Source organism: Lathyrus oleraceus, chromosome 3 (genome assembly GCF_024323335.1).
Source record: "Lathyrus oleraceus cultivar Zhongwan6 chromosome 3, CAAS_Psat_ZW6_1.0, whole genome shotgun sequence".
Taxonomy (NCBI): Eukaryota; Viridiplantae; Streptophyta; class Magnoliopsida; order Fabales; family Fabaceae; genus Lathyrus; species Lathyrus oleraceus.
In genome coordinates this window covers 35,262,717-35,278,852 of record NC_066581.1, presented here as the reverse complement: position 1 = coordinate 35,278,852, position 16,136 = coordinate 35,262,717, and the positions used below count along the sequence as shown (strand labels likewise).

Sequence of the window (16,136 nt, the reverse complement as noted above, 5' to 3'; positions counted from 1 at the left end):
GTAGTCTTATCCTTTGGAGGTAAAGGGACATCGTAGGGTCGTCGATTGGTCATTGAAGGCAACATTTGTAAGGATACCTTAGCATTCGAAGGGACAATCATCATTTAACCGTAGGCTACCACGAAGGGTCATCGAGGGACAAAGTCATGTATTCGAAGGCAACATTCGAGGGACTATGATGATTTAATCGAAGGGTCTTTGCTAAGGGTATCCTTACATTCGCGGGACATGGCCATAATATTGTAAGGCAACAAAGAGAGGGCCCAAATCATATGTTCGAAGGCAATGTAATCAGTCAAGTAATTAAAATGAATCTTCACAAGGGTATCCCACAAATAAAGTGGAATACCTAACAAACTGTCTCTTCAGGAGTATGTGAACCCTCACAAAAATTCAACAAACGGGTTAGAATACCAAGCTAGGGCACAACCAAGAGTTGTACCAAATAAAAGAATCACGGCAATAATAGTGTCTGACAAACAGCGTATAGATGCAATAGAAAACATGTCAATCAAGTACAGAACAGACTAGAATGCAAACGAAAAACAAATACTGTCATATTCGCTACTGCCTCGCCTAGCGAAGGCTTGGCGAACCCTCGCTACATGCTCGCTCAGCGAAGTGCTGGCGAACAGCTGCAGGTTCTGGGTTCTTCTTTGATAACAGTGCGATTTCAGGAACCCCAAACCTTATGGCATCCATTACAGAAATTACATGGTTAAACATTCAAGATATCGTGTTGCACATTCATGCATACTTAAACCCATATGCAAAACCTAATGATACATTTAGAAATTCAATCATAATGCCTTATGTATTTACAGATGTCAAATTAGGAGCATAAAATTAGTGGAGGTGTGGCAAACCTGTTTGCAATTGCAATTTCGCCGCTGGACTTACAGATCACTCTTATGGTTTGTACCATATTGAGTTGGGCGGAGGTAACCTTTGTGCAGATGAGTTTCCTTCGGGGTATCCGGGATTTACTCTGAATTCTCCTCGTTAGCCTCCAGGGTTTTTCTGGTTGCCTCTGTTAGGGTTTTTCCGTTCCCTCTCTGTCCACCGGCTGTCTCTCCCCTTTCTCTATGTGAAGTTCTGATATTTATAATAATTGTGTCTTGGTGGGCTCAGAATTAAGCCCAAAATTTTCTGGTATTTCGTGAGCTCGTTAGGCGAGTGAGCTAGCGAAGGATTCGCTAGGCGAGCAGCTAGCGAAGGAATGACGCGTGGGCCTCGCTTAGCGAAGGGTTTGCTCACCTAGCGAGCATGCCAGTTTAGGTCATCTTCTGGATTTGGTAACCTGTGCGCTGGACCCTTGTTCCTTTAACATTGATGTCTTGAAAATGGATTAGAATGTCTCGAAAAATGTCCTGAAAACTTAACGGGCAAATTTTGGGGTATGACAGAGTCATACACCTCCTCCCATATAAAACTTGGAATGGTGTCATGCCAATACTCAAATAATAGCCAGACTCATACCAACATAGAGGTGTCTTCGTCAAGAAAATCATTAGTCGGCTTCAACATGCCCAACTTCACACTATCTGCAGTTACCTCACACACCAAACTCAAATCTCTGAATTGTTCGATCAAGTCCAATTCTCTAACCATTAATGTTATCATATGTAAGGACTTCTGACTCAAAGCATATACTACCACATTGGCTTCAACGGGATGGTAGTTCAAACCAGATTCGTAGTCCTTCGCCGTGAAGCATAAGCTATAACCTACCCATTATGTATAATCACACTGCCTAATCCCATCTTGGACACGTCATAGTATACTACAAAAGGTTCCTTCGGATCTGGTAATATCAACACAGGCGCCGTTGTCAGCTTCTTTTTTAATTCTTAGCAATTCCTCTCACTGAACATATTCCACTTAAAGGCTTGACCCTTTCAAGTCAACTGAGTCAAAGGTAAGGCTAACTTAGAAAAGCCTTCGATAAATCTTATATAGTAACCATCCAACCCTATGAAACTTTTGATCTTAGTAACTTATTTTGGAGCCTCCCAATGTAGCATTGCACCTACCTTAGAAGGGTTCACCGCTATTTCGCCACTATAAATCACATGACCGAGAAAACTCATTTCTCACAGCCAGAACTCACATTTGGATAACTTGGCATACAACCTCTTCTCTTTCAAAACTTGTAGTACAATATGAAGATGTCCAACATGGTCTTCATCTAATTTAGAGCACACTATAATATCATTAATAAACACAACTATGAGCTGATCCAAATAGGGATGTGTAACAACCCGTATAATATATATCTAGAATAATATCATACAAGTGTTAAACTTTGGTACTGTTATAACATAAGTGTCTAATGGCATCAATATATATATACATGTCCAAACTAAAACATCAATGGAACATGTTATACAATAGTGCCTAAACAATAAAAGTCTAAGAACTATGTGCAATATCTTCATTGCACACAACTCCACAGCGGAAGATCATGATAAACAGCATCCCTTGAAACATCCATAAACAGCTTCTCTTAGATTCAACCTGCAAGGATTACCTGAAAAATAAAAACAATAATGGGATGAGATAATAATCTCAATGAGTTCTCTTATCCTATGGGTCCACTCGGCTCTACAAGGTTCCTATTTCATTCTAACTCAAGTTTTCACCTTCCGTTGCCAATGCATCATTCGCACCTTGTAACTAGGACTTGAGTAACTACTGGATAATCACAATGTATAGAAACATGTCACTTGAGTTCATCCACTCAACAAATCACTATTCAGATTCACGCAACATCGATCCCCAACCGTACCTACGTCTAGGCCAAGGCTTGGTTCACGCATGCCCGTATGATTCGACTTTCACGGTGGATATCAGGTTCCCCTATGGGACTCGAACCCACTTTTAAGAACCATCACTCGTACGGGACTCAAACCCACTTTTAAGAACCATCACTCATATGGGACTCGAACCCACTTTTAAGAACCATCACTCGTATGGGACTCGGACCCATGTTGAGTATCTTTCACCGTATGGGACTCTAACCCACTTAGGTGTCCACCTTTACCCGATGTTTGTCATGTTTGGGAATCAAACCCAATTGAGGGATGAATCATTGGTGCCACATACCCACTTATCGCTTTACATAGGCCTTGAAGTGGTATGTGCACAATCATAACTAATTTTGAATACGTGATTAGGTCTCAATAACAAATAGGATTTTCGGAGCAACGCTCCTCACCAAAATAGGTCTTTTGGAACAAATGTTCCTCACCAAAAATATCAAACAATCCTCATGATATCATATCAATTCTCATGGCATCATAACATGGTCCATTCTCATACATATATCACACATGTTCCATAACCTAGATTATCTTTCTAAGTTATTAATCAAGTTATTCTCCTAGGTTTCCTCACTCATCTTTGTAAAGTTTTTAATCATAATACTTCACATCCAACAACATCCAATCAATTTATAGCATACACATAGTAGCATAACATGTCACAATAAACCCTAGGCACATCCGACTCACAACATGCTCATCATTTTCTTAGGTTATTCAAGTTGTTACCTACAAACAAGTCAAACATAACCCAAGCATACAATTATCACTATCCTTTATCAAGAATTCTTGGTTAGCTCATGGTCTCTCATCACCATGTAATATCTCATTGTATGGGCTTTTCAAATCTTTAAATTTCATATCAATCAGATTTACGGTTCTTGAATCATGGCAAGAACAAGAACCATATATTCAATAAACAAAACAACAACTCATAATATATATATATATATATATATATATATATATATATATATATATAATATATATATATATATATATATAATATATTATTATATATATATATATATATATATTATATATTATATATATATATATATTTATCATCATTATATGATAGAGCATTGAAGGAGCTTTCCAATGCCTCTGACTGCATCCAAAACAGATTTACAATTCTTAAATAATTTAACAACCTAACCTAATCAAGAATATATGTTAACATTTGTTCCTTGCACCAATATTCAACAACAAGAGCTTAGCCTAGTGGTAAGGCTTGTTCCATACCAAGGAGGTCTCGGGTTCACCCCCCCCCCCCCCATTGGTGACATATTTTAATTCATCAAATAATTAATTCATTTCAATAGATTGATCAAATGAATCAATCGATTGAATGTGAATTTCTCTAAAAAAATTCACTATCAATCGATTGATTCCCAAGGCCAATCGATTGGTCTGTGAAAAATTCCAACTTCTTCACAAACAAAAAGTTCAGTCACCAACACATATCATGGATGAGAAGTACAAACACAACAAGTTCATCACAAATTCTCACAAATCCTAACCCCCCAAACATAGGTTATTTTCCCCCAAGTTCATCACAAATTCTCACAAATCCTAACCCCCCAAACATAGGTTATTTTCCCCAAAATGCTAAATCTATCTAAGAACTCACCTTGTAGAAGAAGAAGATGGAGTTTGGTGAAGGTGAGAGTGAAGATGACATGATGACGGTGGTGAAGATGATGATTCTCCATGGTTTTTCTTCTTTTCTTCCAAGCTTCCAATTGATATTTTATCTTCCAGTACCAATTGACCAATTATTAATGTTATCAAAAATATCCTCTCTTGCACTTATTAATATTGGTTTGTCTATTTTATTAATAATTAATCTCTTAAGAGTTCAATGGTTACTCTATTGGTCCCAACTTGCAACATTTAGAGCACATAGGAGCTCCAATTGTTACAACTGATAATAGATAAAGTACATAGGAACTCAATTGGTCTTAACTGACAACTAATTGAGCATTTAAGGGAATATGGGATATTACAGGATGGAAGATCCCATTCATATACTCCATAAGTACACAAGGGGCATTAGACCCATCAAACGGCATCACCGAGTACTCATAGGGACCATATCGTGTCCTGAGTGCAGTCTTCGGGATATCTTTATCCTTCACTTTAATCTAATGATAACGCGACCTCACGTTGATCTTACTGAAAACACAGACACCTATTAACTAATCCATAAGGACTTCGATCTTGGGAAGAGGATATGTATTCTTGATAGTGACCTTGTTCAGTCGGTGATAGTCAACACACGATCTTATATTATCGTATTTATTTTTCACTTAACGACACTGGAGCTCCCCAAGGCACTACACTTGGTCTGACAAATCTCTTCTTAAGTAGATCTTCTAACTGACCCTTCAGTCCAACCAACACTAAAGTAGACATCTTATATGGTGTCATCGACACATGTCTAGTATCAGGTACTAAATTTATGGCAAACTTGACTTCTCCCTCCAGAGGAAAATTATAAATATCTTCAGGAAAGACATTATGAAGTTCACCGACCACTGGCATATCACTAGCCGCCACATGATTCTCCATTCTTAGAGAAGCAAACATCATAAGTATCTGATCTTCCCTCCTCAAAGACATCTTAACTTGACCAGCTGACAAGAATCTTGAATTCGTACTTTCTTCGAACTCGGTAAAAACCACAACTTCATCCAAAAACTCGCACTCTTGTAATCAGTGGCATGCTTAACCAACTCTATACTTCATAAAATATCAAAGAAGCATAAGCTTTTCCCCCACTTATTTCAATCACGCTCATGTTGGCAAGCGGTAAGAAAAAAGAGTACCGATAGTGTTCCACACACATGTCGCTTACTAGGAAACAAATAAAAAGCACAAAATCTGGCCGGACGGACCGACCTGCTTTGATACTATTATGTAACACCCTAATCTACGACTCGACATTTAATAAAATGATTCAAATGAAAATTCATAATTAGAATGTCACGCATGCTTCACCATAGCATAAAAACATCAAACACAAAATAGTCATATGAAAATAAGCAACGGAAATCACCAAGTTAGACATATAAGTTTTAACAACAAAAACTCAAACATAAGAAAAATATAACACAAATAAAGAATGAATATCTCGGTCTCAATGCTACATATTAGATCGACTCCTCTGATACCCAATGATAAAAGCTAAAGAAGCATCAATGTCATCCTCGAACTCAAGCGGCTACTCCTATATCTGATTGTCTGTACTCCCGAGGAGAATAGACGCCACAACAATAAACAGGGGGTGAGAATACATCTAACAAATGTTAATAGTGAAATACAATATCATGATAGTAATAACGAGTTATAACATACATCATTCATACCCCAAAACAAAATCGAATAGATAACAATGCAAATTCAAAAGCTAATGCCACCAATTCCTTCTCAAAATGCATGTGGTACGAAATCTCTGGGATCAGAGGTATATTATTGATTTTCCCATGTCTTTAGTTCCTCTGTGAACTGTGTCCCTCTCTGGATGTGAGACTGTCATAGTTCCTTTCTGAACCAGACCATCACGTGACTAAAGTCCTACCTATCTCCGAAATAAATGACCGCATAGTCATAAACAATGTAAATATGTAACATCCTCAATATTATAGCAATATAAAATCACAAATCTCAAAACAACCTCAAAAAGGTTCCACTCTTGAACCTATAAGTCACCAATCACATGTCATCACTGTAATCCCTCTAGATTACTATACTTAAATCGCCAGTCAAGGTCATCATTGTAATCCCTCTGGATTATTATACTCAAATCGCCAATCAAGACTGAAATTCTAGTAACAGACTATCGATGTCACACTGGATGTTATGACATCCAATTCTGCGGAGACAGGAAATGTATGCAGAAGGTAAACAAAAAATGCAGTAAAAAACATAGACAATTGTTTACCCAGTTCGGTGACAAACACACCTACGTCTGAGGGCTACCAAGCCAGGGAGGAAATCCACTATTAGCAGTATTAATTCAGGCCTTAAACCAACTGTTTAATCCTATCACTTAATACCTACCCAATGCAATTTCAATCTAAAACTAAGACCAGAGTTCCTACTCACTCCCCATCAATCACCACAGTGATTACAACCTTTAATTAGTTTAAAGTTAATGGCGAAGTTACACTTCAAACAACTCTTGAATTTAGCTCTTCTGTTAGTTTCCTGGATTTTAACACAGTTGTTAGATTCCTGAAAAACAGCCTGAGATAACAAATAGGCTATTTGTTAGGGCTCTTGAATTTAGCTCTTCTGTTAGTTTCCTGGATTTTAGCACAGTTGTTAGATTCCTGAAAAACAGCCTGAGATAAATACTGAAACAGAAAAACTAACTAGCCTACACTTTAACATATGCTGTCAGGAATGAATGTCATAACATTCAGTTTGACATCCAGAACATAGGCCATATGCTAGGTATGTTATTCTCCTGAAACACAGACTGTACTAAATGCTGGATTGTAACAGAAAGACCAACCAGTCTATAATTCAGTATCAGCTGTCAGAGATAAATGTCATAACATTCATTTTGACATTTAGACAATAGGCCATATGCTAGGTCTGTTATTCTCCTGAAAAACAGACTGAACTCAATACTGAGCTATAACAGAAAAACTAACTATTTTATAGTTCAGTATCTCCTGTCATGGATGAATGTCATAACATCCAGTTTGACATTCAGTAAATCCTGTATTAAATGACTGTCATAACAGAACAGAAAACCAGCCTGCTGTTAGTTTCCTGAAAATTAGCATGTGATAAATAATAGAAAAACTAACTGGCCTGTCAGGAATGAATGCCATAACATTCAGTTTGACATTCAGAGACTGTTGTTATGAGTGACTGTCATAACATAACAGAAAATCAGCCTGCTATTAGTTTCCTGAAAATCAGCATGTGATAAATAACAAAAAAACTAACTGGCCTGTCAAGAATGAATGTCATAACATTCAGTTTGACATTCAGAGACTGCTGTTATGAGTGACTGTCATAACATAACAGAAAATCAGCCTGCTGTTAGTTTCCTGAAAATTAGCCTATGATAAATAACAGAAAAACTAACTAGCCTCTCAAGAATGAATGTCATAACATTCAGTTTGACATTCAGAGACTGCTGTTATGAGTGACTGTCATAACAAAACAGAAAATCAGCCTGAACTAAATACTGAACTATAACAGAAAAACTGATTAGTCTATAATTCAGTATCTGCTGTCAGGGATGAATGTCATAACATCCAGTTTGACATTCAGTAAATCCTGTATTAGCTAATCCTGCAGCATACTACTTAAGCATGTCATGACATCAGTCAAGACATCTAACTACAGTAACTGTTTTAACACAAAATGCAGCCAATCAAAATCATCTACAAAGACCAACACTCTAATTCCTCTGGATTACTATACTAAAAAATATGTTTTGAAAACAATTTTAATTATTTTTCATTAAAAAGAGTAAATCTGTGTTATTACCCCAAACCATAACTCGTCAAAATACTCAAGGAACTCAAAATGCATAAAAACTCATAATTCTCAAAATAATCCTTGATTGCTCTAAAAGTACTCTAAGGTATCCAATTGCTCTAAGGGGAATGGTTCACAGTGATAACTCTACTAAGCATAAAGCCAGACAGTTTTACCCAGATTACTCAAAAGTGACCCTAAGGATACCAAAAGGTCATTGATGTCAAAAAGTTCTCAAACACATCAACAGAGTAATAATCATTTATATTTTACTCACAACACATCAAAAAGGGTGACAATTTTTGTCTTTAAATAACAGAGTTCTCAAGGGGAACTCTAAAACAATTTCCACAATTCCAAGACAACTCTAAAGTTGTCTCACTTTAAAATAACATCAAATATTATAGACTTATGAGGAAAACATGAATCTCTCCAATTTGAAATATCTTTAAACCTTCTTTCAAATGCTCGTAACTTCACCTCAAGTGGAGTTACAAAACTTCAGTTCTATTCGCTTCAATTCAGCCCTATCGCGACAATTCATGCATAAACTCTAAAGCAGAATGCCTGACTTCAAATAAATAGCATGAAAAATTATATACTCATGATAAAATCTTGAAACTCTCCAGTTTTACATATCCTTGATCTCTTTTTCTAAGCATATGACGTCACTCCAAAAGGAGTTACGAAACTCAAGTTACGCGTGAAACATGATGACTAACGCAAGATTGAAATTGACTATGCCTCTAGTATAAAAACCAGTGAACTACTACTGTTGTAGCGCTCATATACCTAGTTAAAGGATGACTATAAACATAAGAAAATAACTAAGTTGCGTATGTGATATTCTCTGTTAGGGTTTAGTTTGTTCATTGTTATTTGTGAGTCATTCTCGTATCACTTAGATGCTTAAATTGGACTGAGTTTTTGAGTTGTAATTGTGAATCACTCATGAGCTTTTAAGTAAGAGTGAATTTTGTTTCATTGGAAGTGTGTCTTCTGTTTATTATTAGAAGTTGTCATCATTGTTGTGTGATTGAAGGAAAGTGAGAGGGGTCTCATATCTAGGAGAGTCTTAGATAGAAATTCCATGGGTAGTGATTATGTAAGAAGTTTGTAAAATCAGAGATTGTTTAGAATTTCAAACTAATACTATTATATTGGATTTCCTTCCTAGCTTGGATGCCCTCAGATGTAGGTGACGTTGCACCGAATTGGGTTAACAATTGACATGTGTTATTTACTTCTTACTATTTACTTTAACACTGTAATTGTTTGTGTCGTGACAATATCCTGATCCTGGTGTCATGACATCATATACAACATCTATCATCTTCATACCATAATTACATCAATGATTTGGGAAGGTATGTTCTATTTATTCTTTTCAATTTCTCATAACCTTATTCATCTATTGACCGAGTTTCTGCAATTTAATAAAACAAGTGCTCCACAACAACAATCGGCACTACTAAAAGATTCAAAGCCTCCAAATTTGGATGGTATTATGAGAATTTACCGACTTGTAAAATATCTTACAAGTCCCATGGTGTCAAATTTGAATGTGGTGAAAATGTGGAACCAATCACTAAGTGATCTTTCATCTCTCCAAACTTCTTTGCCCTTTTATATACATATCTGATGTACTTCCAAACTTTATTATTTATTTTCTTCATATCTTTTCATAATGGATATTAAAGATTGGAGATGAGACCATGTCTGAGCCAAATGATAGTTGTGTTACCATTTCTATTTCAGATGAGTTTCTAATAACTCATTTTCTGATTCTATTATGGCAATAGTTGAAAGTACACATCTTAATCTCATTTATAACTACCATTATTCAAACTATCTTCAATATCATGCAATTTTGCCTTCAACAATTGAAGTAGTCGATGCTATAAATCAATACATAACAAACCTTCTTTCAAGTATTGAATATGCATTTATTTTGTTTTTTGTTGTTACTTTTTTATACCATATACTTATTTTATTTTTACAATTGATTAATTATTTCTATTAGGATAAGAAAATGAATATTTCAGTAGTGATTCTATGGATAGATATGAATCTACTAACTTTATGCATTTGAGCACCTTACTCCTGAATTTATGAATACTCTTAAAACATATGGATTGCCTAACCATTCAATTCAGTTCAAATTTGAAGTTACTATTATGTTGTTGCGCAACTTTGATCAATATAAAGGATTATGCAATGCTCACACTAACAATGCTTGCTAAATATGTTATTGAAGCAAATATAAGTTATGGAAAAAATATTGGTAACATCATTTATATTCCAAGAGTGTCTTTGTCCCCTTCACTATCACCATGACCATTTAAATTGGTAAGAAGACAATTCTCGATACTTTTTAATTTACATCACATTTAATATTTAATTTTTACAAGTATATTTATATAAATAATAACTATAAAATATACTTCATCCATTCCTTTTTAATGTCACATTTTTTATAAAAAAAATATTTTTTTTTAATTGTCATTTGCAAAGTTGAAGGGAATATTAATTACACTCTTATCAAAATTATCCCTAGATAATTATTACAAAGAGAGAAAAAATAAAATAAATATAATAAATAATGGGTAATGCTAACTTGTGCCCTAATAACACAAGTTAACAGATAAATAAAGAAAAAATATCTTATAAATTTTGCAATGAATTTAATACAAATTCATAATTAATAATTTTATTGTTTTTTTCAATTATTTGTGGGTGTTTTAACTTGTGCCCCGATGGTACAAGTTAACATTACCCATAAATAATTAAGAATATTATAGATAAAATGAGAATTGTTATTTAAAAAATAACAATAATTATTATCTTTTTTTAATATGTGTAAAAAGTCAAAAAATAACACCTTAAAAAATGAAAAAAATAATAAATTTATCCGTACAAAGAGCACATGTACTTAACTAATTGAAAAATAAAATGATTAAATATCATTTTAAATATTTTCTTTTATATTTAGAATTCTTAAAAAATCACCTTTTTTAAAAGCGTTTTTATGATTTTACTAATTCAAATAAACTTGTTAGTAAGATCCGAATTTTTTACTCAAATAACCCACTTTTTCAAAAAAATTCTCAAAATAATTCACTTTTCAGATTAATTCCCAAACTACTTTTAAAAAAACGTTAAGACGTAGTTGTCAAACCAATTGGCGCCTATCCTTAATTTTAAAGAGTGAGCACCAATTGAATTGGCTATAACACATGGTGTTGTCAATCCAATTGGCGCCCATGTGTAAAAAATGAGAGGAGACGCCAATTGGTTTGATGCCTCCGTGTATTGTGTAATTTTTTTGGGTATAAATAGAGGTGTTGTGTAATTCATTTTTCCACATCTATTTTTATTATATTGCAAACATTGTTCGTCTTTGTCATCGCTATGGAAAAGTGAGTTATTCGAGAGACAAGTCTCCGATGGAGACGCTCTTCTGGAACATCTGTCATTTCGAGCAACTAAAGAGGGAGTTGGTTAATTGGTTAGACGGAAACATATCTGAAGGGAAAAAATTAGAAGTATTGAGAGACTCGATGTCGTACTTGGATGGGTGCGAGTAAGAAATGACAAGAATGACGAAAAAGTGATGTTTGGACCAAATGATATCAGTTTGATTGTTGTAATTAGTTAGAAATGTTGTTTTTAAATATTATGGTTAAGTATTTTTATCTGTTTTGATATCTGTTGTTTGTGTTATTTATTCGGACCTGTTCGATTTTAAGTGTGTTTAAGTTGGAGTGATGTTTGTTTTTAACATTGTTGTGACAAAAAGTTATTAATATATCAAAATCAAATGTTACAAAAATTGAAATGAGGTACTACATTATGATGCAGAGGTTGCTAAGAGATTGAGACATTTTTTCTTATTGTGTCCGGGTTGACGACATATACTACATAATCTTATCATTTTATCAACCATATACATTTCTATTATAATACGCATGCTATTTGACCGTCCTTTTTTCTTTCTCCGCATCTTATCATTGTGCTAAACTATGTCCCTTTGATATGGAGGCCAATATTCCTCCATTGATAGCACTAAGAAGCTTTCGTTATAGACATTCATGATGATAATGGCCTTGTAAACATCAGATAAATGGTTGTAAGCGTCCTGGTGAGTATGTGCACATGCCGTAATGACATGAGAGTAAGGAATACGAAAGGCCTGAAGATTTCCACAGTCGCACCAACTTCTGTTTAGTTTGACAACATATGATAAATTTGGCCTCCCCTCACTGTGGTCCATTGTTTCCTATACACTGAGATTTTGCGTATAACGGTCAAAGATTGTAACCATGTGTGTGCTAGCTTTGATAGTTTTATCTTTCATCACTTTCATACATCATTCACTGAATAATTGACCTAAATTAACACTGCACTCCATCTTTCACCTTTGGTTGCGAAGGTCGATGCCAACCTAAAATAGGTTGTTCCGACCAATGTAGTTATTGGTATATTTCTAATGCCTTTGAATACGCCGTTCATGCATTCCACAAGATTTGTTGTCATGTGGCCCCCATCGACAACCTCTGTCAAATGCCCTTGTCCACTGCCCTAATGGTACGTTATCCACCCACCTTCATGCATCTGCATTTGACAATCTAATTTCGTAATAATTTGTTTTTTAATATCACCCATTTTATAATCTAATATATTTTCACATTTCAGTTCATTTGACACTCATATCTAAACTTGGATCATGACCATGAAATCAATGAACAAGATGCAGCCGTTTGGACTACATGCACACCAGTCATAGGATTCACTATTGTGGAGATGCATCATAGTGATCGTGTTAAATTACAGTCCAGTATGCTTTAACACATCCCAAATCCCCCGACAAACCTGGGAGAATGACATCTACGAAAAGTTAACGACCAATGGAACTTTAACCCTTGGCAAAGCTTCGCTAGATCTAGGTGTCAAAAATGGAAGCATCGATAAGACCATGTCTTAACTGACATTGTGATGCCAACCGAAGAAAAATCAACTCGTAATTATATGGCTTAGTACAAATCAGTTGGATTTGAGTTCCTCATCGAGGATATATACCTATACAACCCACGCTAGGTAACTTACGCACAAGAAAGTTCAACATGTAACCCCTAACAACATTGTCAAACCACCACTCACAATCTACTGTCCATCAAAATTTTCGGTCCACAAACAGACAAACCTATGGCCCTAACATGTCAAACACCCAACCACAATACCAAGAGCATATCCCGTACCACCACCGACAAATATATCATCATCAAGACACCTAACATCGCTGTGCGCCGGACACATCACCCTACCATAGCTGCCTTAGCCAAAACACTCAACGATCATTTAACACCAATCGTTCCTCCTCCCACTATAGCCAAGAAGCCTAAACATCACAAAACCAAAACATGCAACAACCATATGACTATCAAACACCACAACAATCATTTCAACCTTCCTTCGATGCATCATTCACACCAATGCCGCCCTTCAATTGTCCCGATCTCCCTCCAATAACTCAAACACAACCCAACCTTTCCTCGATGCTTCATTGCATACACAAGACTACGTAGATTTGTCTGAATATCTTAGGCAATCTCCTACGGGTGATGGTGATGTTCCTGACCCCTCAAATCCTCAAACACCTGAGGTGAATCATCAACGTGGGTTAGGGCCACACATTTGGGTAGTTAGGGGATGTGGTACCAGATGTCGGTTAGGCCATCCCGGTCAACGATATTAGTCTTTTTGGTTATCGTATGTAAACATATATTAATATTAATATCAATTGATCCAATTTTGACTTTTATCTAAAATATACATTATTTTTCAAAAAAAAAATTATACAACACACACTAATGTCAGATCAGTTGAGGTCTCTTTTAAAACTATACACACAGACACCAATTGAATTAACAACACTACGTGCATAAGCTGAAAGTGGAATAGTTTGAGAAATCAACTGAAAAAATGAATTATTTTAAGATTTTTTTTTAAAAAATAAATTATTTGAGTAATATAATTTTTTAAAAATGAAAACATTCGCAAGATCCATAATATAAAAGCGTTTTTATGAGTTTACCAATTCAAATAAAAACCCAGGTCCCAGGCGTCCAATAACATGGCGCGTGTAGTTGAAAATACCCTAAAACGGAAAGAATAGTTTCGCGCGATTCTGAGTAAGAGTGCCACGTTGGCAATCCGTGGCTTAGCCCTCTCGGCCAATAAACGCAAAGGTTGGGAGTACTATATAAAAACATTCCACTAGTCAAGCTACTATCATCAAAAAATTTCTCGCCTTCTCAGCTTTCAGCCATTTGAATCTCAGAAACTAGGGTTTAGGTTTTCCGCTTTTTTCTCCGATCAGAAAATGAGTTCTACAACCAAGGGAGGAAGGGGCAAGCCAAAGGCTGTCAAATCTGTTTCAAGATCCTCTAAAGCCGGTCTTCAATTTCCAGTCGGTAGAATCGCTAGATTTCTCAAGGCAGGAAAATACGCCGAACGTGTTGGTGCTGGTGCTCCCGTCTACCTCTCCGCCGTTCTCGAATATCTCGCCGCTGAGGTATGTTTTTTCTCGTTTGATTCACACTGATCTCGATACATTTGCTATGAACTTGTAGGATTTTCTGTTCTATTTGAAAATTGGAATCTCAATTTCAATAATGCGTGATTTAGGTTTTGGAATTGGCCGGTAATGCTGCGAGGGACAACAAGAAGAACCGCATTGTACCAAGGCATATCCAGCTTGCTGTAAGGAACGACGAGGAACTGAGCAAGCTTTTGGGAACTGTAACCATTGCCAATGGAGGCGTTTTGCCTAATATTCATCAGACTTTGCTACCTAAGAAGCTTGGAAAGGGGAAAGGAGAAATTGGATCTGTTTCTCAAGAATTCTAGGGTTTTATTATGTGGCAGTTGTAAAATTGGACATGTTTTGATCAAGTGAGAGATGACACAATCTAAATTGTTAATCTTGCTTTCAAAAACATTTTTCACTGAAAAAGTACCCAGATGATCAACTTTTTTGCAAAAGTTTTATCGGATATATGATGTTTCTTTGTCATACTCTTTTTATCATGATCAAACAAAATTGTTGTATGATGCTATTTCTTTTTTTTAAATTGATCTAGTGATATTAGGTATAAAGGAACATTGGTGGGATTTATCAAATTTATTCTGAGTCTTGTCATTATAATCTCACATCTAATGAATAAAATAACATTCTAATTATTCTACTGATTTTTTTAATATGACGGAGAATGTAGAGGATACAATTCTTACACCTCGGTTGGCCCTCATAAAGAAACTACATTGCCACCACATTCCAATGAGTATAATAATGGAACAAGTTGTATGCGGATTCATCTAGGTAGATGCAAGACTTACGCTAATGGTAAAACAAGTGACCCAAACAAACAAAAGAAGAAAAACCACTATAGAAGGGCAAGTAGTTTATTCCCTAAGAGATCCTATATTTGATCAAGAGGCATGTTGAGCGCAAATTGTGAAAACATTTGTATGTGTTGAGCGCAAATTGTGAAAACATTTGTATGTGTTGAGCTTCCATTTTATTTTGTGAAGAAGGAAGAGTTTAGAAAGCTATTAATCATGTTGCAACCTTGATTCGATATGCCATGACGGTATACATTAAGACGTGATATTTGAGCGCTTTACATTGAAGAAAAGGAGAAATTGAAAAAAAAATCTTGTAAAATTGCGGGAAAGTTTGTTTGACCACTCACACTTGAACTTCAAATCAAAACTGAAGTTACATGAATTTGACTGTGCATTTTGTGG

At 35.5% G+C, this 16,136-nt stretch overlaps 1 protein-coding gene across 1 annotated transcript; it reads left to right on the top strand.

The window, feature by feature from the left end:
• The first annotated feature begins 14,614 nt into the window (after window positions 1-14,614).
• LOC127132322 (histone H2AX) lies at window positions 14,615-15,509 on the top strand. The gene is made up of 2 exons (XM_051061251.1): window positions 14,615-14,901; window positions 15,015-15,509. The coding sequence occupies exons 1-2, from the start codon at window positions 14,710-14,712 to the stop codon at window positions 15,234-15,236; spliced, it is 414 nt and encodes a 137-aa protein (XP_050917208.1). The 5' UTR covers window positions 14,615-14,709; the 3' UTR covers window positions 15,237-15,509.
• The last annotated feature ends 627 nt before the right edge of the window (window positions 15,510-16,136 follow it).

Coding starts and splice junctions, on each gene's coding strand:
- LOC127132322 (XM_051061251.1), top strand. CDS start 14,710: ATGAGTTCTACAACCAAGGGAGGAAGGGGCAAGCCAAAGGCTGTCAAA. Junction 14,902..15,014: donor TCGAATATCTCGCCGCTGAG/GTATGTTTTTTC, acceptor TGCGTGATTTAG/GTTTTGGAATTGGCCGGTAA.